The 27,869-nt window shown below is 48.2% G+C and overlaps 1 protein-coding gene across 9 annotated transcripts in view; it reads left to right on the forward strand.

The window, feature by feature from the left end:
* Positions 1-27,798, forward strand: part of ARMH1 (armadillo like helical domain containing 1) — a 49,113-nt gene extending 21,315 nt beyond the window's left edge. For 3 of the 9 annotated variants that reach the window (XR_004622894.1, XR_004622893.1, XR_004622895.1), the window contains exons 5-12: positions 179-345; positions 1,414-1,610; positions 3,902-4,091; positions 25,540-25,662; positions 25,752-25,824; positions 25,983-26,112; positions 26,187-26,606; positions 26,683-27,798. Coding sequence is in view for 5 of the 9 variants with exons in the window: in XM_034651175.1 (XP_034507066.1) it covers positions 179-345; positions 1,414-1,610; positions 3,902-4,091; positions 25,540-25,662; positions 25,752-25,824; positions 25,983-26,112; positions 26,187-26,549 (1,243 nt within the window). In the remaining 4 variants the exon portion in view is untranslated. Of the gene's footprint in view, positions 1-178; positions 346-1,413; positions 1,611-3,901; positions 4,092-25,539; positions 25,663-25,751; positions 25,825-25,982; positions 26,113-26,186 lie in introns of all 9 variants that reach the window. The other 6 variants (XM_034651189.1, XM_034651205.1, XR_004622897.1 and 3 more) reach the window with 6 other exon arrangements.
* The last annotated feature ends 71 nt before the right edge of the window (positions 27,799-27,869 follow it).

A 27,869-nucleotide genomic window follows, 5' to 3' on the forward strand; every position in this document is an offset into this window, starting at 1 on the left:
TTTAACTTTTGCGTTTGCTGCTAGAAGGAAGAACTTCCAAATTATTGTGCCGATGAACACTTCCTGGATAGGAGGGCAAAGTACGTAAAGAAAGGACCTTGAGGTCCCTTAGAAAGGTGAGTGCCAAGGAACATGACAAGTGTCTTATTTCTACTCTTGCTTGTATTCTCCTGGACAGTAACCGGTACCTTATAGAATTTCTTGAAGTTGGAGGCGTCCTAACACTCTTGGAAATACTTGGGCTGGAGAAGATCAAGGAGGAGGACAAGAAGGAATCCATCAGGCTACTTCAGGTTATTGCAAACTCTGGCAGGAAGTACAAGGAGCTCATCTGTGAAAGCTATGGTGGGTACTGTATTATGACGGGAGTGGCAATTCCATGTCTCCCCAGGGGCCTGGGTGAAATGGTAGCGGCGCCCAGCACCGCTCTAGGAAAATGTTGCACGGACGCACTTTGTACAGTGGAGTCAATTAGCTCCTGTCCGTAACACCACCACGAGAGTCAGATTTATGATTTTCTTGATTCATCACTTGCTCCAGTCTTTCCATGGTGGTTTTGGAAATACTTCTCCATTTTAAATATATCCTCTTTCATGCATCCATTCAACAAAGATTTATTAAGCCATTGCCTAAAATCCTTTGTGAAATTGAGTTATGAGTAACTCTAGAAATAGAATGGAAATAAAATCATTGTCATTCATTGAATATGTATGCTAGATATATATATATGTATATATACATACATACATATATATGTGTATATATATGTGTGTGTAGGGCTGGGATACAAAGATGAATAAAATACAGTCCTTGTCCTCAAAGAGCTTACAGTGTGGTGAGAAGGGTAAATAACCCCGTAATTTCCATATGTTCCATCAACTGCTCCGATCAAGGTGGGTGGGGAAGATACCATCCCCCACGCATCCCTTTTTCAAAGCACTTCCCTCGCTGCACTTTTCATCATGGTTCTCCTCTATGTCTCCCCGTGGCCTCGCTGAGCCTCAGTGTATATATCCATAAAATGGGACTAACACCCCCCTCTCAGTATAGTTTCTGGGATTAAATGAGGCAGGATTCGTCAGAACATTCAGTAAACTGCTGAACGCTGCACACGTGTTAATGATCGTATAGCAATCCCAAGCACGTGTTTAATTGTGCATTTTGCAGAGTCATTTTAAACTTTAGAACAGATTCTGACAAGCTGATGTGTCTGTGTTGTAACCAAATCCTCCGGCCACAGAGCCATAAAGCAAACAAGACAGTGAGGCAACGTGAGTTCTGAGCCTGGATTCTGCTTCTCTTGAACGGGCCTGGTGCACATCTCAGTCGTCCCCCACCCGTATTATGTCATCTTGAGTGAGGATTGTTTTCATAATCCCCTTCTAACTGAGCATTTTTTTCTTCTTTGCTCAGGTGTACGATCCATAGCAGAATTTTTGGCAAAGTCTAAATCCGAAGAGACCCAGGAAGAAGTGCAGGTTCTGTTGGATTCTCTGCTCCACGGAAATCCCAAGTACCAGAATCAAGTATACAAAGGTCTAATAGCTTTACTGCCCTGTGCGTCCCCGAAAGCTCAGCAGCTGTCCTTGCAGACTCTCAGGACCGCGCAGGTGAGCCCGGGCTGCATGCTCCTGTGGTTCTGATTCAACACACTAACCTGCAAATTACCTACCACGGTTGCACTTCATGCAGGCATGAGAAACAGAGCTCAGCTGCCCACCGCATGTCAGCTATTCAATCAGCGTTACTTCCAGAAGGCCAAGGCGGGGCAAAGAGTTCATGTCTCCCTGCAGAGTGATTTGTCCTGTTTATTTAAGGATCAGAAAGATGTTGGCAGACTTAAAAGTGGTTGAGACAAGCAACAAGGATGATGAAAGGACTATAGAAAAGCTTACAGGAGTCAATTTGGTAGGGAAGGAATTACGGTGCATTTGTAGACAGCACAGGAGGGCTTGGGGAAGCTCCTTCTCTCTTCCTGGCTTCTGCCTTCCCCTCAGTGCCCTGGAATGTGAGTGGAATCGATTTGGGACATGGCATCCACGTGAAGACACCGTGCTAGTAAGGAGGGAAGAGAGGGTCCAAGAGTTGTCTGCAGATAAATTAGCAAAAGCTCTCAAAACAGCTCCACGCTGGGCGGAGGCTGGGAGACAGGAGGTCAAAGGGATGGTGAGGACTGCCCCATGGCCATGGGAACAGAGGCAACTGGGTCAGACAGACATTTCTGAGGCGGAGCGCATGGGACATGGGCAGTCAAGGAAAAGCAGTCAAAAATGACAGCCAGCTTTAGATTTAACAGCAGGCTGAGTCGTGTGCCACCAGGAGAGAGCAGGAAAAAACCGACTGGATTTGGCAGGAGTTAGGTTTTGACTCGATGAGTCTTGGTGTGTCCCCAAGTGCCATCTAAGGAGCAGGCCCAGCCAGCTGCAGAAGGTATAAATAGGTCATTTGTGTTAAAAAAACAAAAAAACAAAAACAAAAAACCCACAAATACTGGGCCTCCCTTCCATAGATTCTGAGAGCTTTCAGGTGGCCTTTGGTAATGCTTTTTCTTTTTAAGCTCCCCTAGTGATTCCGATTCCTAGCTCAGTTGAGAAATTACTGTTGAGGATATCAAGTAGAAACGCCCACCGCACAGTAGAAAATAAAAGTCTGAAGCCTCGGAAAGAGACCCGAGATGAGGATGGCAGTTGGGTTTCCTGAGCAGAGAAGTGATCACTGAAAACAGCAGAAGTGAGTAAGGTCAGTCAGGCAAAATGAACCAAGTAAGAGGAGAATAGCCAGCATTTAAGAGACGGGCTGAGCAAGAAGGTCCACCAAACAGCTGGATTATCATTATTATTTCCAGTTTCCATTTATTAAGTGCCTCCTACCTGCGAGGCACTGTGCCATGGGCTTACTTCCATGATGTCTTTTAGTCTTCGCAATAGCGGGTAGAGGCAGACATTTTAAAGATGAGGTAACTGAGCCTTGAGGGGTATTCAGTGACTTCCTCAAGGCCACACACTAAGGAAGAGGTATGTATTAAGCAGGCATTTAAATCTCTCCCTAATCCCAAAGTCCTTAGTCTTTCCATATGCCACTCTGCCTCTTTGAGAAAGAGCAATGGAAGCAAAACAGGAGAAAAAAGAAAAAAAGAAAAAAAAAAAAACAGGGCTGTGAAAGTGTAGGGAAAAGAGTTTCAACAAGGAGAACATGACCAGCTGGGTCAAATACCACAGAGAGGCTAAGTGTAGGTGGAACAGAAAGATGGGCCCCGCGTGAAAAGTTTGGGTGAATGTTGGTCCCGTGGCAGGAGAAGTTAAATTGCAGCAGCAAAATGCACGGAGGTGGAAGTGGTTTCCCCTGGGCTCCTGGGAGGCCTAGGTGTAGAGGGAGAAAAAGAGCAATAGCAAGAGAAGATCCAGCGAAAGACAGTTGTGAGCAAAGTGGGCAGGCTTGAGGACGTTGCACGCTGAAGGGCAGGAACCGGTGCACGCGTGAAGACTGAAGAGGCAGAAAAGACGGGTTCCCCATCAGGTGAGGTCCCTGAGGGAGAGAAGATTTAGGATCCTGGATGGGTTCAAGTCTCCCCAGTCGGTGCCCACCCTCCCCCCAGCAAGCTAGCCGGCTTGTGCCCGCACCTCTAGCTGGTGGCCGGCTCACCCCAACCGAATGCCTCCTGAGCTAGAGGGGTCCATGGCAAGCTCAGCAGACTGTCCGTCGGGTCCTTGGCTGCCATCTCTGGCCCTCCTCTGAGGAAGAAATGTACTTGCACATGCAGCGGCCAAGGTCCAGTGACTCCCCACTACCCTCCCTCCCCCCATTCGGCCAGGCTGCCTAGCTGTTGGCAAGCCTGCTTCTCATTTCTTCCAGGTACTAGATCTTAAGAGTAACCCCCTCGTCCTGTTGTCTGTCCTGTCAGGCAATCATTGGAACCACCCACCCCAGCATTGTGGAGTGCGTGCTGAAGGTGCTTGGCACCATGCACCTGGAAGTCCAGTATGAAGGTAGGGGGGCAGCCGGGGCTGTTCCTGCTCACGCTTTACAGAAGCTGACCGCGAGAACAAGACCGCTAGCTCTCAACAGTCTTCTCCTGGTCACAGAGGACCCTGGTGGGTATCCTGGAGAGCCTTGGCAGATGGTAGATGCTGGTTCGGTCTGATTGGCAAGTTATTCAGAAAATGCCAGTCACTTTCTGGGCTTCGAAGCAGCACACGGTACTTCACCATGGGCTACGATCTGCCTGGGCCCAGAGCTGGCTGGTTCCCGGTCTGGTTGTTTTTTAAGATTTTATTTATTTTTATTTTTGAGGGAGAGAGAGCACGCACACGAGCAGGGGAGAGGGGCAGAGGGAGAAGCAGATTCTCCTCAGAGCTGGGAGCCTGACTCGGGGCTCCATCCCCGGACTCCTGGATATGACCTGAGCCAAAGGCAGACGCTTAACCGACTGAGCGAGCCAGGCACCCTCTGGTTCCCAGTCTTATGTGGTACTTCCCCACTAGCCAGAAATCACTCAGAGGACTCTCCTTCTAAGAAACTAAGCTGGAGGGACGTCTGGGTGGCTCAGTGCATTGAGCGTCTGCCTTTTTTTTTTTTTAAAGATTTTATTTATTCATTTGACAGAGAGAGAGAGAGACAGCCAGTGAGAGAGGGAACACAAGCAGGGGGAATGAGAGAGGAAGAAGCAGGCCTCCAGTGGAAGAGCCCGACATGGGGCTCGATCCCAGAACTCCATGATCACACCCTGAGCCGAAGGCAGATGCTCAACGACTGAGCCACCCAGGCGCCCCTGAGCGTCTGCCTTTGACTCAGGCCGTGATCCCAGGGTCCGGGGATGGAGCCCCGCATTGGGCTCCTTGCTCAGCAGGGGAGCCTGCTTCTCCCTCTCCCTCTGCTATTCCCTCTGCTTGTGCTCGCTCTCTCTGACAAATAAATAAATAAAATCTTCCAAAAAAAAAAAGAAACTAACCCAGACAGCGGTAGCGTTAATAAGTTTGCGTGTATCCAGTCGTCCTGTGTAGCAGCACTTTCCGGGCATCATTTCATTTCATTCTCAAAAGAACCACAAGAGTACAGAGCCTGGCGCGTGTCAGGTATTCCAGTGCTCAAGTGAATGAACAGTGGAGGTAAGTATTTCTATGTTTTTCAAGCTCAAGCATCAAAGCTCAGAAGTATGCTTCCTAAGGTTATGCAGCTAACCAGACTCAAACCAGGTCTGACTCCAAAGCGTGTGCTTTTATTTTTTTGAGTGATCCTTTTTTAATTTTAATTAATTATTTTTTTTTAGTGTGTGTGTGTGTGGGCAGCGAAGCAAAGTTTATTGAGGGACAGTACAAAGCTCCCAAAGTGGGAGGGGACCTGAGAGGGTTGCCTTAAAATGATCCTTTAAAAAAAAAAAGATTTTTTTATTCATTTGAGAGAGAGGAAGTGCATGCATGCACACGGGGGGGGGGAGGGGCAGAGGGAGAAGGAGAAAAGTGGACAACGCTGAGCATGGAGCCCAACATGGGGCTCAATCTCATGACCCTGAGATCACGGCCCTGAGATCAGGATCTGACCTAAAACCAACTAGATGCTGAACCAACTGCGCTACCCAGGCCCCCCCCCTCCCCCAAAGCCTATGCTTTTAACACGAGCCCATGGCAGATGTTTATAGGATGTTGTTTTCTTCCCTGTTCCTATAATGTTTCAGAGAAGGAAGATTCTGTTTTCAACAAGAGGGAGCAAAGAAGGGTTTGCTGAGAAGGTGGTGTTTGAGCTGAGCCTTGGAGAACAGGAAGGATTTGGGAAAGTGGAAAGGAGCAGAGGAGGGCATTCTGGAAAGGGGAATGGTATAAATGAAGGCCCAGACATTTGGAAGTACAAGACGTATCTGAAGATTGACAGGTAGATCATTTAGTGGAAGTTTGGTAGATGTCTCAGCCCAGGAAGACGTGGGAAGGTAGGCTAGGACCAGACCGAGGAGCACCTTGAATGCCAGATGGGATAGTGGGCACTCTGTCCAGGAGGCAGCACCATGAACAAGCGAGTGGCAGAGGGAAGATTACCTGGATGGTGGTATCCACAGTAGGTCAGAATCACAGGGAGACTCAAGGCTGGAGGCCAGTTGGGAGGCCTTTTGGGTTGTTGAGATAACAAAGTAAGAATGTCTCCATCTAGCCAAATATAGAGGCCCAGGGAAGAGGGAATGGACAGGACTGGGAAGTGCCTGGGTGTGGAGAATCACGTGGCATATGGACAGGGGAATGGGCAGGGCTGAGGGGGCCGGGACACAGAGGTCCATTAAGCAGGAAAGGTGTGGATGTCAGTAAATATCAGGACTCCTGTGTCCAAGATGGCAAGCAGGGGGAGCCCTAGATCCAGGAAGTCTGGGAGGGGTAGGAGGAGCAGCCAGGTACCAGGGTTCAGGTATGCATGTGAGATCCTGGGGAAAACCAGCAAAGGTCCAGAGGGTGACTTCAAATATTGATTGGTTTTCAGAGGCAGTGTTGAAATTGAATGTCGGTCCGTTTTTCCTGCAGCAGCATTGCCATTTTTCTATTTGTTTGACCCCTGCAGGTGTGCTTGGGAAGATGGACTTTGTATGGTGAGGAGTAATGCTGTGTTAAAATCAATTCCCACCTGGAGGAGAGTCTCCTAGCTGGGGAGGAGTTGCCAGTGAGGGGTTGGGTAGTGGAGGGAACTGAGCAAAGGTCAGACCCAGCAGCAGAGAGCTGTCACTGCATCGGACCTGGCAGTGGACTCATGTTAGGAAATACAACGAAGCCCCCCGAGAAGATTACTGAGTGGCACTGGACCTCCCTCCCCGCCACCACCTCCATGGGCTCACAGGACCACTCCTACTCACCATCACTTCTTAGCTTATGCCTTTGTTCTCCAAGGCCTTCCCTCCCCTGCCTTCCGGCCCTGCCCAGATGCCAGCCCTCCTTCCTTTGTACCACCATGCACCCTCCTCCCCTGCGGTACCCCCAGCCCTGGAGCAGTCATCCCTAGAATGCATTGCACGGTTTCCAGGACTTCTTTTTTTTCTTTTTTAAGATTTTATTTACTGATTTGAAAGAGAGAGTGCNGGGGGGGGGGGGACTCGATCTCACAACCTTGCGATCACAACCTGAACCGAAACCAAAAGTCAGACGCTTAACCGACTGCGACCCAGGCACCCCAATTTCAGTGCACCTCTTACCACCTCTGTCCTTATAGCTTCAGAGCAGTCTCTGGTATAGGGTAGGTCCTTGTTGCGTGTTTGTTGAGGGAGAGAGGGAGGGAGTTCTGCACATACACCCTGAACCCTGGCAGAGGCAGAGAAGCAGGAAGCTTTCTCACTCTCTTTTTGGTTTGATGTCTGCTCCTGTGATAACAGTGAAACTGTGATCCTCAGGATAATTCCAAATAGGCCAGGCTCGTAACAGGTGCTCAAGAAATGTCTGTTGAATGAATGAATTATTCTTTCTCACCGGGGACTTCAAAAGGGTCTTGGTGTAAGTGGGAACATAGAGCGTGTATATGTGTGGTTGTCCACTAGGGGGAGCTATTCCCCACGATCGGCAGAGTGGAAGTTCAGTGCGAGAACACCGTGTTCAGCTCCCACTGAAAATCCTCCAAAGGCAGGGGAGGGAAGGTCTGACAGGTCTTAGATGTGGTCCAGCATGCCGAACAGAGAGGATCACAGAGGAATTTCTCTGAGTTGGGGGACACCAAATTACCAAATTGCAAGACCAAGGTAAAGTCCCCCCGGGGTGATGGCAACAGTCATGGTAGAGAAGCCAGGGGTGGGTGGTAGAGCTGAATGGACTAACCTTAAAAGGGCAGAGTTGGTTTGTTTTTAAAAAATAAATACTGATTGAACACCTGCAGTGTGCCAAGTACTATGCCAAGTACTGGGGTGTCTTGTATGTTTGTATTGAGAAGAGAGAGGGATAGTTCAGAAGGAGGAGGGGAAGGATGCACTCCACCTCCCACGCTGGGAGGGGTAGTTGATCGTTCCCCCGAGAAGGCTACAGGGAAAATGGGATTCTCAGGGAGAGTCCAGTGAAAACGGGGTGGAGAGGCTTAGGAGGCAAAGTGACTCTTTCCCTTGCAGTGGGCTCAGTGGTATAGGAGCCAGGTGACGGCTTCACCTCTTTTTCATTGAGAGCTCCACCTCCCCACCTCCGAATCTGCCAGCCTGCCTGGCCTATGACCCACGTTCTCTGCCCTCTTCCTCTTTCCCGTTTCAGCTGAGTGTCTCTGCTCCTGCTGCAGGCCAGCCGCTCCGCTTCTGCTTATTCTCTGAAGCACGTTCTCAAAGCCTTCTCATAAACAGAGCTCTGTCTCTCTAGAGGGTCTTCTCCACTGACACGCAAATACGTTCGGTATCTCCCATCTTAGAAAGAAAAAAAAAAAGAGCCCCTCCTTGGGGACGTTAATCTATGGATTAAAAGAGATTTAAAAGACATGCACCCCAAATTTTTAAGAATGCATACCCCTCCTAGACCCCAGGTTCCCCTCCAGCTACTCATTTTTCCATTTTCTTCCTACTTGATCTCTCAGCTGCTTTTGACACAATTGGCCCAAAGCAACTGGCTTTCTTCTCTGGGCTTCTGTGATACGACTTCCAGTTTTCCTCCCTCGAGCTGGGTCTGCCCTGTTTGTTATGCTTGCTTTGCTCCTTTCTCCTATTTCTCTACCTGACTCTTGAGTCAGCCTACTTCTCATCTCTTTACCCACCAGATTGCATCTCTGGAGTGATCTCTCCCCCGAAATCTCCCTAGACACCTGAAATTTATAGCCAAAACAGAATACTTGATTTTCTTCCCAAATCCTACCTTGTCTCCTGTTTTCAGTAAAAGGTGCCACCACCAGCCCAACTGCTCAAGTGAAAAGTTCAGGACTAGTACCAAATGATCTGCATTCTCTCGCCTCCCACCCTGTCCCACCCTTACCGAGTCCTCCTGGCTCTGTCCCTACTTACACCTTCTGTCTCCACCGTGATCACCCACGACTAAGCCGCCATCCTGTCTGCTAACTTATGCTTCCATCCCGGCCTCCTGTAATCCACTCTCCCATTGCAGCCAGAACGATCATTTCAAAAATAGCTTCCCCTCGCACCTACACTAAACTCTACACACGTGCCATGGCCAGCAGAGCTTCTGGAAGGCTCTTCCCCAGACCTTGGACTGATGGACAACTTCTCTAACTTCAGCTCAGACGTCACCTCAGAGAGAGGCGTCTGACCACTCCCTCTAAAGTGCCCCCCCTCCCTTTCACTGCCCCCTCAGGCTGTCTCCAACGCGCCACATCGCTGCACTTACCTCTTTCAGAAGTTACCTCGTTCATTCGTTTACTTGTCTAGTGTCTGTGCTCTGTAAGAAAGTCAGCTCTGTGAAAGCTGAGACTTCATCATCTCCGTCTACCATTGTACTCCTGGTGCCTACACAGTACTGCCAGAAGTAGCCTCTTAGATTTCTGTTGAATGAATGAATGGAGACGAGTGAATCTTGTATATCCTAGTTTATACTGACAGCCATCATATTGGAAATAGAATTTGAAATACCTAGTTTTTTCAGCCCAGATGGCTAAGGGGAGGCTGTGAGTGTTAAATGACCTTTTATTTCCTGAGAGTTGTTAGGGCCAAGGAAGAGGGCTTGGAGAGGGAGAAAAAAGGAAGGTTTCCTAGAGGAAGGTAAGCGATGGGAAGGCCGCGTGCACAGGGAGCAGATGCTCTGGTCCCCTATTGCTTCTAACAAACCACTCCAAATTTAGTGTCGTAAAACGATCACTATTTTACTCTCACATAGTATGTAGGTCAAGTATTACAACAGGACACAGCAGAGATGGATTATCTCGGCTCCCTATTATCTGGGGCCCACCAAGTAGACAGCTGGGGGCCACAGCTGGAACGAGAGGCTAGTATTGATTTTTCCTTTCCCGTCAGGCTGCAGTATGGTTCCACATGGCACCTTTTCTCTTCCAAAAGAGTAGAAGAGAAACCTGTGCGCCAAGCAATGGCTTTCCGGTCCTCAGTGCAGGGGACTCTGGTTGTCCATTCTTTGTCTGTTCTTCACTTTGAAGTAGAAATAACCAGGGAAAGGGTACTGATGTCCACTAATTACTGAGGGGTTTTTTTCCCCCTAGAATTAAGATTTTAGAATTTCTTTTAATGATGATCCTATTTAACATCCGAGAGCCAAAATTGAAATTAAGGGAGGCCTTCTTCAAAGTGGTCCTGCCTGGAATTTATCTCCATTTATGATTTCTGTGAAGTGAAAAATGGCAGTTTCCTCCCAGGGAGGATTGCTATTCCAGGAATTGGTGGCAGGCGGGGACTTAATCATGACAAGCAACGTAAAGCCACAGAAGTACTCACTCACTGGCCTCCCTTCCTAGAGAAGAGAAATGTCAAAGTCATAGAAAGTTTTGCAGAAGAAGAAATTAATGAGTTCTGTTGGGAATTTGAAATATGTGTGTGTGTGTAAATATCTTTTACAAATCAATTACCTTAGGATCATGAAACTTACTGTGTATGACTTAATTAGAAGCAGACTAAGCATTACAAATTAATTTGCCAAATATATGCCTGTCAAAAATCAATTAGCCAAATGACCAATTTGCTGAGTGCCCAGTTCACCAAATTACCAATTTACTGACAACATGTGTCCTTTAAATATTTGTAAAGTTTAGAGCATTAGTTGTACCAGTAGGACCTAAGAGAGCTGGAAGAAGCCAGAACTTCAGAGTTCCCTGGGCCCTCACCCGTCTGCCCTTTGTTGGCCCCCTTCTCTAGCCCTTGGTCTCCCTTTCTCTGTCCTACCCCTCCCCATCCCCTCTTCTCAAGGATGGGTGGTCTAGGCCATGCGTATAGTGACCTCAGCAGGGTCCCCCACCGGGTCCCCCTTCCCTGCCACAGCAGCTAATGAGCTTGGGCAGAGACAACAAAGATTCCTTAAAATGCTGCTTTGAAGACAAAATAAAAGTTGTTATATTCAAACTTTGCAGAAATCTACAAAAGCTGTTAAATCAATCCATCTATATCCATTATCCATTGCTATATAACAAATTACCTCAAAACTTAGTGGCTAAAAAAATTAACTTTTTGTTAAAGATTTTTATTTCTTTATTTGAGAGAGAGAGTACAGAGGGAGAGGGAGAAGCGGGGAGCCCAATCCCAGGACCCTGAGATCATGACCTGAGCCGAAGGTAGATGCCCTCAGGTGCCCCAAAAAAGAAACATGTATTATCTCACACAGTTTCTGTGGGTCAGGAATCTGGGAACAGCTTAACTGAGTGGTTTTGGCTCCGGGCATCTCACGGGGCTGCGATCAAGCGGTCAGCTGGGGCTACAGTCACCCGAAGGTGTGATGGGGCCTGGAGGACCTTCTTCCCATGTGGCTCACTCACACACCTGGTGAGTTAGAGCTGCTTGCTTTCAGGAAGGCTCGAGTCTTCACCACGTAGGCCTCTCCATTGTGCTGCTTGACTGTCCTCACAACAGGGCAGCTGGCTTCTCCCAGAGTGAGTGATCGGGGAGTGTGCAAAGAGGGGGCCCCGCTACTTCTTATAATCTAATCTCAGAAGTTGCACGCTGTCGCTTCTGTTTACCCTCTTCATTAGGGGCGGAGGGGGTGGGGGGGAGAAATGGGCTCCACCCCTTGAGAAGAAACATACTAAAACTTTTGCGGACATATTTTAAAACCACTGTACCATCTAAAAAAACAAAAAACACTATACCATCTCATAAAAATTGCTGGAAAATGAACATGTAGGTATAAGAGTTTGTGAATTTGGAAAAATAGTCACTTGGGGAATAACTTTTTTTTTTTTAAAGATTTTATTTATTTATTCGACAGAGATAGAGACAGCCAGCGAGAGAGGGAACACAAGCAGGGGGAGTGGGAGAGGAAGAAGCAGGCTCACAGTGGAGGAGCCTGATGTGGGGCTCGAACCCATAACGCCGGGATCATGCCCTGAGCTGAAGGCAGACGCTTAACTGCTGTGCCACCCAGGCGCCCCTGGGGAATAACATTTTTGTCTAATTGACCTAGAACCTAGGATTAATTTGACTTGCTAATAAAATGATCGTGTTTTGTGTAGTGAAGTTTAAAGTGGGTTTATCAGCCACAAAGTACGACAGCAGTGTTAATGGCTGAGCAAACTGTACCGCACTAACATGATGGAATCCTCTAGAAACGTTCAGGGAAATGATGGCCCTAAGTGACAGGATGGACATAGACAAGTCTTTGAATGTGTGACATCTTTTCCCCTGCCCCTCAAAGACCTGGAGAGAGACTGGCAGTGGACAAGAATGTCATTGTTAATTTTTCTTAAAGTTCTTGGTTTTGTGAAGTTACATAGATTCCTAATACTAAGAAGTGTGATTTATTTAGAAATTACTCACAGATTTGGGGCATCTGGGTGGCTCAGTCAGTTGAGTCGTCTGACTCTTGATTTCTGCTCAGGTGTTGATTTCAGGGTCATGAAATGGAGCCCCACATCAGGCTCCCCGCTCAGTGGGGAGTCTGCTTGGGATTCTCTCTCTCTCTCCGTCTACCCTTCCCCCCACTTGTGTGCTCTCTCTCTCTTTCTCTAAAATAAATAGATAAATAATTGTTTTTTAAAAAGATAGAAATTAATCAGACCTGGTTTAGTTCTTTTTTCTTCATAAAGGCATTTTTAAAATTGAGGTGAGATTCACATAAAATTAACCAATTTAAAATGAACAATTCAGTGGTGTTTAGTATATCCACAGTGTTGCATGACCACAACCTCTATCCAGCTCTGAAACATTTTCATCACCTTGTGTACCATGAAGTATTTGCTCCTGTCCCTTCCCCTCAGACCCTGGAAACAACCCATCTTTATTCTGTCTCCATGGATTTACCTATTCCGGATATTTCATATAAATGGAATCGTGCAGTATGGTACCTTTTACATCCGGCTCCTTTCACTCAGCATCATGTTTTCAAGCTTCATCTATGTGGAAGCATGTATCAGTACTTGATTCTTTCTTACGGCTGAGTAACATTCCACTGTGTGTATATCCCACCGTCTGTCTATCCAGTCATGCACTGATGGACATCTGGGCTGTCTCCCCCTTGGCTGTTGTGAATAGTGCTGCTATGAACATGTGTGTACATGTGTTTGTTTGAGTGTCTGTTTTCAATTCTCTGAGTATATACCTGACAGTGGAATTGCTAGGTCCTAGAGTAATTCTGTTCAGCCTTTTGAGGAACTGTCAGTCCCTTTTCCACAGCAGCTGCACCAGTTTCCATTCCCATCGGCAATGTATGAGGGTTCTAATTTCTCCACATCCTTGCCAACACTTGTCATTGTCCTTTCTTTTTTTTTTTTAATAGCCATCCTAGTGCATGCAGAGCGGTGGTACCCCATTGTGGTTTTGGTTTGCATTTTCTTAATGACTAAAGATGTTGAACATCTTTTCAAGTGCCTGTTGGCCATTTATATTTCTTCCTTGGAGAAATACATTCTCAAGTCCTATGCCCATTTTTAAAAATTGGGTTGTTTGTCTTTTCACTGTTGACTTTTAAGAGTTCTTTGTATATTCTGGATACTAGAATGGTTTCTCCCATTCTGTAGGTTGTCTTTTCACTATTTTTTTGTAAGATTGTATTTATTTATTTGAGAGAGAGTGAGCAAGCACAAAAGCAGGGAGGGGCAGAGGGAGAGGGAAAAGCAGGCTTTCCTGCCGAGCAGGGAGCCTGATGCAGAACTCAATCCCGGGACCCTGAGATCATGACCTGAGCTGAAGACAGACATTTAACTGACTGAGCCACCCAGGCGCCCTTGTCTTTTCACCTTTTTGGTAATGTCCTTCTTTGGTTTATTTTTAAATGATTTACGTTTTTCATTCATTCATTTACTTGTTCAAAAGAGCAGGGACTGGGCTGGGCATTGAGTGTATAGTGACACCTGAAATGAAGTCCCTGCCCAGCTAGAGCTTTGACTCAGCAGTCATAACACCAGTAACCATAACTAGGCATCATTACCAGTGACTGGTGAGGACTGTGTGCCGGGCGCTGTTTTAAGCTGTTCGATCATGTCACACAGTCCTCAGAACAATTCTGAGAAATAGGTACTATTATCATCCCCAGTTTTCAGATGAGGGAACTGAGGCAATTGAATAACCTGCCCGAAGTCTCAGAGACAATAAGTGGGAAAGTTGTGGGTCACACCCAGGCAGTCCGAGCCCTGCACCCAAATCTCACCAGCACACTGTCCTGTCTCTCCAGTATTACGAAAACAAGACTTCTAAAATTTTTACCACTTTTGAGAAACAGTCAAAAACCCGAGGATGGACAATATTATTATAACCATAAAACATAATTATGTTTTCTTAGCTTCATGCCCTTCTTGGGGTCATGCAAATACTATAAGATCTCATTTTTAAAACTACACTTTTCGCCCCATAGAACTTTGTGCCTTTACTTTCCTCTTGTGAGCTAATCCATATCAGCAGGAGTTTCAGCCTCTCCGGCTGTGTAAGAGGCCACCCGTCCCATGTGACTTCATTGAACAAGTCACAAGGCTCTGACACTAAAGGATAGCTTAACTTAAAAATATGCTGAATATTCTTAAAAGATATGTTATTGTCTCAGAATGATACACTTCAACTGCCACACTTGATTCACTATTCATAAGTTTTATTAACCAGTCTCCCAGAGTTGTTTGTTTGTTTTTAAATAGAAAGTCCAGGGTTGGGGGAGCCTGGGTGGCTCAGTTGGATAAGCGGTTAAGCGGTTACAAGTCTGCCTTTGGCTCAGGTTGTGATCCTGGGGTCCTGGGATTGAGCCCCGCATCGGGCTCCCTACTCAGCAGAAAGTCTGTTTCTTCCTCTCCCTCTGACCCTCCCACCAACTCTTGCTCTCTCTCTCTCTCTCAAATAAATAAATAAAATATTTAATAAATAAAATATTTAATAAACAAAATAAAATAAAATGTCCTTGGGAAACACTCCTTTCTGATGGCCCAGTTTGCCTGGCCCTCAAAACCTCTCTATCTGCCCTGGCCTGGCACTGTCTCCCCTCGTGCACCCAGGGTCGGTGCCCCATTCAGGCATCAGGGCCAGCGCACAGCGCCCACATGGGCTGATTAGATTCGGGGAGCCTTGCCTGGAAGAGCAGACACCCGTGGAAGATACTACAGTAATTCTTATTTCAACAGTACATATACCACTAGAGCACATAACATTAATTACTTCATCGACTGGCTTCTTTAAAAGAAATAGTGTGTATAATATGCTTTTTACGTTTCAGCAGTGGGCTTTGAACAGGATGTGGTGAAATGTACAGGAATCAGAGCTAGAATGCAGTTGGTCAGAAAGATGCCTGACACTGGTCTCTTCCTCATAACAGCAACCTACCAAATGTATCCATACTCTTACCGGCTGGAAAAGGAAGCAAAACCCTGTGTGTGGGTGCTTACTGAAGCGCACTTCTCACATGTGGCCAGTAGGTGGCAGTCTCGCACGAAGTGAAGACCAAGAACTGGCCCGTGGGTTTCCCAAGGCTCTAGGAGTAAAGAATTCCAAACAAGCTTCCTCGGTGCTGGGTGCCTTAGAAATAGTTGTGTGCTGGGGCGCTTGGATGGCCCAGTCGGTTAAGCAGCCGACTTGGTTTTGGCTCAGGTCGTGATCTCAGGGCCCTGATCTCAGGGTGGTGAGATTGAGAGCCCTGTGCTCAGCGCTGAGTTGGCTTAAGACTCTCTCCCTCAGCCCCTACCCCCCACCTCTAATAAATAAATAAATCTAGAGAGGGAGGGAGGGCGGAAGAAAGTTGCATGCCATCACCACAGTTCCCAGGTGCAGTGCCATTTCTAACTTTCCATCTGTCCAAAGAATACCAAGCCCGCTGCTACAACCCTGTCTCCTATTCATTGTGATTCCCAGGGCAAGTCATTTGTTCAGGGTTTCTTCAGCTATCAGACAGGTGATCAAGGCACTTTCTTCCCAGGCTGACAGGCTGTGGGTTCTGTGGTTCCTCTTTGAATTGGAGAAATCCCTTCCTCCGCTCTGAAGTTTCCATGAGAATCAGTGGGCTACCCTCTGCATCTGGTTGGTCTACTGCTGTCCCAGTCAGCACGAGGCCCTGTAGCTGACAAGGACCCGACCAGTGTGTTAGATGAAAGCGTGGGCCCTGTACACCTGCTTCTCAGCCTCACAGGGCGTGACCTCTCCTTGGCTCAAACCCTCCTGGTCACACTCTCCTCCCTGAATACTCTGATCTCTTCCTCCCCTGACCTGAACTCCCCTAGTTTCCTCCTCTCCTTCTGGAAACTGCTGCTCGGTCCTTTGAACATTCCCATCCCTCCTCCAGTCCCTTAGGTGCAAGTTTCTTTTTCTCTCAGGATTCAGTCCCAGGTCCCCTGCTCTTCTCTTTCCTTTCTGTCTCTGGTACCTCATCTAGACCCACGGTTTTAATGACCGCCTAGAATGACAGAAACACAAGTGGCCGGCCTTTATAAGGTGTCTGCTCCATGTTAGGTACTGCTCCGGCTCTCTGCTCGTCAGTCTTCCAACGAGCCGACAAAGTAGCACCATTATTGCTCTCATTTTGTGGCAGATGGGCAGAGCAGCTGAGGGACCTCTCTCCAGCTCACACTGCTCTCCTGAGCTCCATCCCATTGTTTCCATTTGTCTTCTGAGAACATCGCCCCTTGGAGGTCACTGACCACGTTCAGAATTGGACTCCTGAGATTCCAGCTCCAAGGTCCCAATCTCCCGGCAAAGCATCCAACGCTGGAAATGTAGGTCATTGCCATCTCTTCCTGCTTCCTACCTACAACCAACTTCTAACAAGACCAGTCAATTCTGTCTCCTTAATATTGTTTAAATCTCCCTCTTCTTCATTCTGTCTCCACTGCTGTAACTCATGTCTCTCTATTTCTCGCCTCTAAACCAATCTCCATTTCTCTAGCATGGTGCCCACACAGTGCGTCCTCCTGGTCCTCCACCCGAGCCAAGGCAGCAGGGCTTAGAGGGGAAGAATATGAGCTTTGGAATCTGATGGAGTCATTCTACTTCTTCTTAGCTGTTTGACCTTGGGCAAGCTACTCAACCTTTTTGAGTCAGTTTCCTCTGAAATGAAAGACAAGAGGGGCACCTGGGTGGCTCAGTTAGTTGAGTGTCCCGACTCTTGATTTCAGCTCAGGTCATGATCTCAGGGTTGTGGGATTGAACCCCATGTCAGGCTCCACGTTCAGTGCAGACTCTGCTTAGGATTCTCCCTCTCCCTCTCCCTCTGCCCCTCCCCCTGCTCACCCATGTGCATGCGTGTGCTCTCTAAATAAATGAATTTTTTTTTAAACCTTTGAAATGAAAGACAAGAAAAAACACCTGGCCTATAGGGTGGTCGGCACATGCAAAGTCCTCAGAAGCCAGTCTGTCTCCTCAGGCTTAGCTCTCACTCCATGACCCAACACCCCATGTCCCAGCCAGACCTCCCTGCTTGCCGGGCCACAATGGCGGCATGCGCTTGCCGCTTTCTTCATTCCAGTCCCTCCCTTCTCCTCCATGGTTTTGTCAGCTCCCATGTTACCTTCTCTAAGAGAGCCTTCTCCTGATTCTCCGTCCAGTTCCTCAACATACCCTCCCAGCAACCTGACTTCTTGGTGTTCCCTGGGCTCTCATAATACTACAGCATACGTACCAGTTTCCTTACTGGCCTCCCCCATTAAACTGTGTCGTCCCTGAGGGCAGGGATTGTATCTTCGTCCTCCTCGTAGCCCCAGCACACGGGTCTGGCACACAGAAGATGCTCAGTAAGTAATTTGTTAGATAAATGAATGAGCCAATGAATTAATCAGTGACTGATCCAATTTAGGACAGTTCGGCATTGTCAGCAACCCAGCCTTCGGGCAAAGCTGCCAAAGACAGTAATCCCCTGTTGCCCTTTGCTTTCTGAATGGTTGTGCTATGCTTCGGAACCAGCACAGCGGGTAAGGAGTTGTAACTGGCTGGGGTTCCTGGGAAGACATTTGGATGGAGACCAGCCCTTTCACTTTGGGTGGAAACATGGACAGCTGTGAATTTTAAAACTCAATCAAAAATGACTCAGTGACTAAATCTTCCATTTTTCTGAGGAGTTCCAAGTGTTACAGATACACTAGCAATGAAGCCTTAAAAGCATTTAGGGTAAAGTGAGTAGGCAAAAGCAGACATTTATCTCCTGGGGAACTTGGTCCTATGTGGGCAGAGAATACCATTTGTGGTCAGGGAAATTTCATAAAAATATTTTCATTTATTCTTTCCACCCTGAGTATTCTCTGAGTCATTTCTTGCTGCAGGGAGAATTAGGCACAGGCAGTGTTTTTCCCAGGTGTCCTGGCACTAAGGTGCTGCCAGCTTGTGCCTGGGAAGAACCCAATTACCAAGGCGAGGCGAGGTGTGCTGCAGCTGAGTTGGGCATGAAGGCCGGCCGACCACGCTGATCCAAAACCCCGCTAATTCAGAAAGAAGGAAGAAAGTTTCATAACCAAACAATAAGAGAATAAGTGAGAAAGACTTGGGAGTTTCATGCACCAGCCAAGCAGCCTGAGGCATCCCAGGCTGCATTTTTACCCAAGTGGGAGAATGTTCAGGGGAAGCAGGGAGGGTCAGTGTGCTGTTGCTCTCCCTCTGTGATTCCATTGGAACCACATCTGAGCAACCAGAGGCTGGAGTGGGGGGCCGCTGGGATTGGGAGGGCTATGCTGGAAGACCTGGAGGGAAGAGAAAGCCCAGGAGCAAGCAGTAACTGGACAGTCCTGGGAAGTGTTTCTGAATGAAGCAGTGGTTTCGATATCAGGTTGGTCCAGAGAGAAAAGGGGCTGCCGTGTAAGGTCTGTCCCCAGACTACTAAGCACTAGAAGGGGTAGCAGGGATGTCCTTAAGAGTCCTTCTGCCAGAGAGTAAATGATTGGGAAGAACAGGCCAAGACAAGACTGGCTTCAGGACAGGGTCTCTGTGTGCTCCATGGCTCTGGGTGGATGGGAGGCCCCCAGGACTTGAGACAAGGGCAGTGTGGGGGAGGCCTTACTGGTACCTTTCCTTAGACCGACTCACCAGCCCAAACTGGTTCTCCTTCCTGCCAAAGAAACTCTGAATCCCGGAGTGGAGAAGTCAGCCCCCCTCCTCCTGGGAGTGTTGGCAGCTGACAACGCTCAGCACCAGGCAGGAGAGTAGAGTGTGTGGCGAATGAGACACAGGATGGGGCTGCTGGCTGCCTCCCCAGCCTCTGCCTCTGGGTAAACGGGCCGCGGCGCTGTTGGTGACTGTCACTGACAGTCTTCTGACAAGATTATAAATCACCAGCACATGTTCATGGTTAGGCCCCATATGTTTGTTTGTAGTTAAGCAAGTAAACTTCCAAGAGCTGCAAGCAGCCTCCTGTAGACACTACTCTGTGTGCTCTGCTGATCCGTGGGGTCCCTTCACTGGCCCCTGTGCCAGCTGCCCTCGTCCCCCACTGCGGAGGAAGGGCTGCAGTCCCTCCGCCTTTCCATCCATCTGCCTTGTATGAAGTGAGCATCCATGGTGCGTGGCTCAGTTCTGGGCTGACCCAGAAGCACTAGGCCCTGGCTTCACAGTGCTCTTGGCGGCGGCCATCAGGGGCAGCAGGATCGCTCTGTGGCAGCGCTGGCTCTCCAGCCTGTGAAGAGGCAGAGCCAGGAACGGTTCCATGGCTCAGGGTGGACGAGGGCCACAGTAGGCAGCGCAGAGCCTCTCCTGAGGTCATCTCTCACCAGGCTGGCAGTTTCCAAGCACAGTCCTAGGCTGCCATTACCTGAATGGCCTCTAGAGCACTGGAATGCAGGATCCAGTCAATTCTTTTCAACATTTATGGACTGGACTGGTTTGAGGCTCTGGGTGGGCCGAGATGCCTCAGATATGTTCACTGGAGTTCACAGTAGTGGAGATACTATTATTGGATGACACCAGTACTCCATAGTGAGAAAATAGTACTGTAGGGCCAGAGACACAGGACATCTTCTCCTCAGTGGTCCAGAGTGGGGGCAAAGGGAGAACAGGCCAGACAGACCTACTTGAAAGCTAATTTCTAGAAGAATAAGTAACAATGGTCAGGTGAAGAAGACTCTTTTCTCTGATACTGGTAGGCTAGGAAATTTGGATCAATCCCCTTTCTGGAGGGATTGAGGTTAAGTTGTTTTTACTCACAACACTTCTGATACCAAATGGGGGAAGAGAGGTTTCCACACCAAGCAATTGTCCACTTGTCCACAGACATCAGCTGGGTACCCTGCAATTCAATTCAATTCTGACACTAACTACCCAGAGTTAGCCTCAGACTCCACAGGCTTAAGGGCTCAGCACCTCAAGACTGCCCTTACTTCAAATTCCAGTCATAAGTATTACGTCCCCTTGTTATTCATACTTCTGTCCAACTTGGCTACAAAGCCAGGGCGTTCATGCAACCCTTCTTCCCTTTCAGATTCAGCCATTTGCTAGAACAACTCACAAAACTCAGGAAAGCATTTTGCTTACTACTAACAGTTTAGTATAAAGGATACAGATCAGGAACAGGAAAATGGAAGAGATGTGTAGGGCAAGGTATGGATTGGGGAACTGCTTCAGGCACAGCACCCTCCCACACTTCAATGCGTTCACCAATCCAGAAATTCTCTGACCCTATCACTTCAGAGTTTTTATGGAAGTTTCACTATGTAGGCATTGTTATTGGTGACTGATAAGCAAATCATTGGCTATTGGCTATTGTACAACCACCTGTGTGGTCCAGGAAACCTCAAGTCTTGAACTCAGACAAAAGTGGTTCAGAATTGTTAGTGCCCAGGTAGCTGAAAGGAAGAAAAGAAAATGCTCTCTGGAAGAAAGTATCTGCATCCTAGCTCTGAAGTTTTTTCCTATAATTAATTTTGCAAATATAAGACCAACCCAGGGACACCTGGGTGGCTCAGTCAGTTGAGCGTCTGCCTTTAGCTCAGGTCATGATCCCAGGGTCCTGGGATCGAGTCCCACATCGGGCTCCTTGCTCAGCGGGGAGCCTGCTTCTTCCTCTGCCTGCTGCTCCCCCTGTTCATGCTCTCTTTCCCTCTCTCTGACAAATAAATAAATCTTTAAAAAAAAAAAAGACCAACCCAAAGAGTAAGACAACCATGCACACAAAGAAGTCACTGTAAGTGACTAGTAGACTGGGAAATGACTCTCAGAGACTTCAACCTATCAAAAACTAAGTTTAGGGACACCTCAGTGGCTCAGTCAGTTAAACATCTGCCTTCAGCTCAGATCATGATCCCAGGGTTCTGGGATTGAGCCCCGTGTCAGGCTCCCTGCTCAGTGGGGAGTCTGTTTCTCCCTCTCCCTCTGCAGCTACCGTGCTTGTGCTCTCTCTCTCAAATGATTTTTTAAAAATAATAATAATAATAATAAAAAGAAAAGAAAAATCAGCAAGTATATAGAACTCAACATCGTCAACCAGCAGGGTATAATTGACATTAATAGAACACGATTCTACATTTCCAGAAAACTGAAGGGGCGGGAATAATTCCTAATTGACTTTATAAGGCTAGTATTACCCTAATGCCAAAACCAGACAGTGGCAGTATAAGAAAAGTACAGATCAGTATCCTTCATCAATATAGATGCAAAAATCCTTAACAAAAGATTAGCAATTAAGATTCAGCAATATATAAAAAGAATCATACATCATGACCAATTGGGGTTCATTCCTGGAATGCAAGGCTGGTTCAAAATCCAAAAAAATCAATCAATTTAATCTACCAAATTAACAGGCTAAAGATGAAAAATCGCATGATTATATCAATCAGTGCAGAAAATGCATTTGACAAAGTGAGCACCCATTGATGATAAAAACCCTCAGGAAAATAGGACTAGAGAGGAACTTCCCCCACTTGATTTTAAAAAAGCATCTACCAAAAAGTCTACAGCTAACATTATACTTAATAGTGAAATACTGAAAGCTTTGCCCCTAAGTTCAGGAACAAAGCAAGCATATCTACTGAAGGATTACTACTCGTCAAAGAAAAATGATCCTAGGAGACAATGCTCTATAGGTCTGTCATATTTCTGTGTGTCTTTTAAGTGAAATACCAATTGCTCTTTGTCCCAGACTATCTTTCAAGGATGTTGATGAGCAAACAGCTTTGGAAAATAAAGATATTCCCCCTTTAGAGCAAAAGGCAGTCATGCTTACCGACTGTAACATTCAGGTTCTCTGAGATAAGCGTTTCTCATTGTAGGGCACACCATTGCACAAGCAGGCATCCATGTGTGTTACCCCCATAGGGCTTGGGGGCAAAGGGATTTGATGCAAAAAGAGAAAAGTCACATAATCAATATGAAGAATATGAAAAAAAAGACATCACTAAAGATGCTACACTCATTAAAATGATAAAAAAGATGATAAAATGAACTTTTTTCAATGTTTGCAAATGTAGGTGAAAACTGCTTAAAAGTCTAACCTACCGGGGCGCCTGGGTGGCACAGCGGTTAAGCGTCTGCCTTCAGCTCAGGGCGTGATCCCGGCGTTACGGGTTCGAGCCCCACATCAGGCTCCTCTGCTATGAGCCTGCTTCTTCCTCTCCTACTCCCCCTGCTTGTGTTCCCTCTCTCGCTGGCTGTCTCTATCTCTGTCGANAAAAAAAAAAAAAAAAAAAAAAAAAAAAAAAAAAAAAAAAAAAGTCTAACCTACCAAAATGGACTTGTGAAGAAAGAAAACACAAACAGTCCTCTAACCATTAAAGAAAATGAATCAGTATTTTTTTTCATAAAATCAGCTTTAGAGAATTATATCAAACATTCAAGATAAAATTCTCATATTCACAAACTTCTCAAGATTAGAAAAAGAGAATACAAACCCCAACTCATTTTCTAAGGTTAGCCTAATCTTTTTTTAAGGTTAGCCTAATCTTAATATAAAAATCCATCAATGATAGCATGTAAAAGAGAAATTACACACCAGTCTTACTCATGAACATAGCTGCAAAAACTCTACACAAAATATTAGCAAATTGAATCTAGCAACATATGCCAGGGATAATACATCATCTAGGAATGCACATATTTTTTTAATAGTATTCATTATTTTTAAGATTTTATTTATTTATTTGTCAGAGAGCGAGAGCATAAGCAGGGGGAGCGGCAGGCAGAGGGAGAAGCAGGCTCCCCGCTGAGCAAGGAGCCCAATGTGGGACTCGATCCCAGGACCCTGGGATCATGACCTGAGCCGAAGGCAGACGCTTAACCGACTGAGCCACCCAGGTGTCCCACACATATATCATCTTAATAGGAAAAACGTTTGAAAAAATTTAATATCTGTCCAATAAGAGAGATCTACAAAAAACTATAGCAATGCCACACCTAATAGATGAAACATTGGAAACTTTTCCTTTGAGCTCGGAAATAAGGCAAACTTGCAAACATTCCTCTGCATGGAAATCTTTAGTAAAAGGCGAGACCTGCGATCTGAGGAGAAACCAGAGTATACTTAGCTATGTTTGCAACTCTTTCCATAACTGCAGTTCTCCAAGACTGGTGTCTATTCCTATGCAACAGTCACCCTGCTAGGAAAATTTGTGAAAGGGATTTTTGGAAAAGCCATAAGTTGATCCAAGGAAACAGGGAAATGTGCGATTTTAAAGGGAAATGTAGTACCAAGGGTGGCACCCATGGATATGCAAATGAGCCCTCTGGGTGACGGTAGGGTTGGCCAACAGTAGTGCTTGGTCCACAACCTGGCCCACCCACTGCTCCGGGTGGGAGGGGACACAAAACATTTTCTAAGGGGCTCGTGGGTGGCTCAGCTGGTTAAGCATGGGGGTCTTGGTTTCCCTCAGATCACGATCTCCTGGGCTGTGGGATCCAGCTGCCTCAGGTTCCTGACCCAGTCTGCTTGAAAGATGCTCTCGCTCTGGCCCTTTCCCCATTTATGTGTGCGCTCTAAACAAGTATACAAAAAAGAAAACAAAAACAACTCCCACAATAGAATGATGTTTAGTGATTTTAAAAAAATAACAACAATAAGGCATTTTTTAAAGTGTTGCACAATTCTAGGGGGTCTTAGGATCCCAAACAGCATTGTTGTCTCACAGTTGAATCTGTTAAGGTTTTAATGAGTGAAGAACCTGTCTTTGACATAGAAAATACCTAGCCTTATCTAAGTAAGGTCTCCAAAAATTGCACTACCGATTCTCCAGTGTTTTACCCCACAAAAACCGTTGGCGCCTACACCAAAGACCCAACTAAAACAGAGAGAAGTAATATGTACATTGCGCTTGTGCCCATCCTCCCGGATACTGGCTGATCCCGCTGCGCTTTTGGTGCCTTTGCGCCTACCCCAAACGCTTTTCTTCCACGGCAGAGAATTCTCTCAAGCATATCCTTACTGGGCAAAACTTTCCAGACAAGGATATAAAAGGTTAATTTTCATTATTCGAAGAGATATTACTGGTAATAGTTCCCATGTGTCTGTATGAGTTCTGGTATGTAAATGAGCTAGTCAGGGAACGGCGCTTCCCGGAAGTCTCTGCTCCCCTAGGAGTAAGTGGAGAGATGGGCTGCATCTGACTGCTGCTCTGGGGAGCATGGTTCTGTCTCCGACGTAGCAAACACGTGTGTGTTAAAATAACACTTACCCCAGTGTTCCATCACATGACCAACTCACCCTACCCCCTTCCAGCTCTGCCTCTGACTCCTCTCTCTTTGCAAAGATATTCGTTTTCTCCATTTTCCCAGGCACCCCCACTGCCTGACCTTTTTCTAATACCATACTGTGCCCCTGGCGCGACAGGTGTTCAGAGCAGATTCGCCCAAAAGCTGAGTGAATGCATGGAAAGTATCTCTAGAAAAATTCCCTCAATAAATTCTAGTTCCCCCTTCCTTTTGCTTCCGCCCCTTCCTGGCTGTGGTCCTTTAACCAATAATGCTTTATCTCTGCTCCTCATTCCCTCAAAAATGAAATGGGCTAACAGTCACAGTGTCATTGCAAAGCAAACCTCTTTTGGTTATGGTGAACTTTGATGGGATGCTGTGTGGAAAGCCTAGGGTTCCATAAATGGTTTGTCAGAAACTACCACAGTCTCCTTCGCTTCCACCCTTCTCACTTTCTGCCACACATCCTCCACCCACTCGCTCTGTCTCCCTCTCACCCCCCAGGGTCTTTGCCCATCCTTTCTCCCTTTGAAGACCTAGCCCCTCCTACCTCGGTGACACCCGGATTCCCGGATTCCTCCCAGCCTAAAGTGGCCCCACCTCGGTGGGGCCCCCCTCTGACAGCCTCTAAGCCTCCTTGATGGGTAGGCTCACCATCAAACCTTTCCTCCTCCGTCTATGGCTAGTTATGCAAGGGGTGAGCGTGGGGGGATGAGGCTCGGCCCTCTCCTCCTCCTCTTTAGCCACAGATCCAAGACGGCAGGACTGAGGTGTTGCCTGCCCAGCTTCCCCCACACACGGCTTGCGCGGTGCTGGCCAGTAAAAGGTGCAGGAAGGGAATGGGGGTAAAGGGAAGAGACTTGGTTCAAGGGGGTCTTTGCTTGCTTGGTGGGGATGGGGGGTTTGGAGCGTCAGGCTTCCCCAGCGCCTCTGCCCTTCCCCAGCCATCGAGCTGATCAAGGACCTGGTCAACTACGACGTGTGCCAGGCGCTGCTCAAGGGCCTTGTGGAGCTGCTGATACCGTCCTTCAAGGAGACCAGCAAACTGCAGCCCAAAATCTTCAACGGTACGGTGCCGCTCGGACTGAGGCTGCGAGGCGGGGGTGCTGGGCTTGGGAAGCGGGGCCTGCCGCCTCACGGCCGCCCTCTCCGCCAGACTCCTTGGTTCCCCAGCTCACCGCCCACCTGCCAGTGTTCCTGCAGCAGGCCGCGGCGGCCAAGGCCATCAGGTAAGGGGGTAAGAGGGTAAGGGGATAAGCGGGCAGGGGGAGTGGGGGGATGCGGCAAGCCAGGCCGGCGCTGCCCACGGGTCCCGGGGCAGGGGGGGCTCGGGCCGCCGGGCGCCGGAGGGTCCCGAGGGTCGCCGCCGCCCGAATTCCCCGCCCAGGGTCCTGGCGCGCAGCAACATGAATATTGCGGAGAAGATGCTGCACCTGCGCGTGGTGCACAGCCTGTTGGCCGCCATGGGCAACTCGGACCACAGCAACAGCCAGCGGCAGGCCAGCCTCACGCTGGAGGTGAGCGGCGGGGCGGTGCGGGGTGGCGCGGCGGGGCCCGGGCGAGGGCACCGCAGTCACCCCGCCGGCCGCAGTACTTCGTGCAGGTGTTCCCGGTGGTGGAGGAGCACGTGCGCAGGTCCATGGGAGAGGACCTCTACCAGCTCTTCCTCGTGAGTGCCCCGCCCCGCCCCCAAGAGCCGCGACCCCGACACACGCGGCCGCCTCCACGGCGTCCCTCCCCCGGGACACACCTCCTACACACGCCGGGCCTTGTGGCCGGCTGCGGGAGGGACCGCCGGGGCTCGGGCTCCTCCCCACCCCCCGGCGTCCTTCCGGTCCCCTCCCTGCGCTTCCGGTCAGCCCCGCGCCCGCCCCCAAGTCCAGACTGCCCTGGCGGCCTCCGCCAGGCTCCCCTTGCTCCCGTCCTCAGAGCAATGCCGAGGACTTGTACATGAAAATAGATAGCGTTCAGGCGGACATCCTGGCGGCCAACAAGGTCAATGTTTCCAAAGGTGAGTGGGGAGTGAGGGGACCTGGGCCAGAGGCGCAGCGGGCACCCAGACTCAGGCTCGCCTCCCCCGCCTCCAGCATTACACCTCAGGGGCAGCCCCCACAGCAACACGAGCTTTTACCTTGACGCTCATGACCACGATCAGCAGGCTTACGTCACCTACTTCCAGAAGGAGGATATGGAGGGAACGGAGTAACAGAGCCTCTGAGGCAATCCGGAAAGGCCCGGGCTGTGTTTCAGGAAGCCTGGCAGAAGGATCCTGGGGTCACGATCGCGGTGACTCCACTGGCCCCAGGTGGGAGGCTGAGGGTTGGGCCTGCCAGTAGGGGAGAGGGAGAGCGCTGGCTGGCAAGAATTCAATAAATAGTCTTGCTATCTGCCTGTTCTCCCTGTAGGGGGTAGGGGGGGTTAAATGAGAGCTTTGCTGATGGGCTCGATCGCCTCTGCTCGTCCACGAAAAAAGCTGGTCCGGAGGGAAGGAACATCAGCATCCTGGAAGATTTAAGGGCGTAGCCTGAGGAGAGACCCTCACCTCTGCTCCATACTGCCCCCTGCACTCTCTCCTCCAGGAGACCACGCTCAGCTGCTTTTTCTCCTACCCCTGGTTGCTTCCTCTCATTCTCTTTCGCTGATTCATCCTCTCAACCCAGCTTCTTTCAAATTGGAGTGACCTTGAGCCTCTATCTACTTTTTCACCCTGCTAATCTCATCCCGTCTAAGAACTTTAAATGCCCTTTATATGCCATTGACTCCATTTCTATTTCCAGTTAAATATTTCCATCTCTTTGTGTCCAAAACTGGACTCCAGATCCTGTGCCACCTTCCCCAACTCAACCGACGGCAACTCATCGTTTCTGCCACTTCGAACAAAATAGTGTTCTCCTTAACGTCTCTCTTCAATATCTGTATCCGTTCTGTCTGTTGACCCTACCTTCCAGATATATCCAGAATCCAGCCATATCTCACTACCTGTGTTGCTAATACCCTAATCTGAGCCACCATTGTTCTTCCTGCTTTGTTTTTCCACCATTGTTTAGACTACTCTAGAGGCTTTTCTACCCCATTCTCTTTTCAATACAGCAGCCAGGGTAGTCTTTTATTTTATTTTATTTTTTGAGATTTTATTTATTTGAGAATGAGAGAGCACAAGCAAGGGGAGAGAGAAGGAGAGGGAGAAGCAGGCTCCCCGCAGAGCAGGGAGCCTGACGTGGGGCTCGATCCCAGGACACTGGGATCATAACCTGAGCTGAAGGCAGACGCCCAA

The sequence above is a fragment of the Ailuropoda melanoleuca genome, chromosome 2 (assembly GCF_002007445.2).
Source record: "Ailuropoda melanoleuca isolate Jingjing chromosome 2, ASM200744v2, whole genome shotgun sequence".
NCBI lineage: Eukaryota > Metazoa > Chordata > Mammalia > Carnivora > Ursidae > Ailuropoda > Ailuropoda melanoleuca.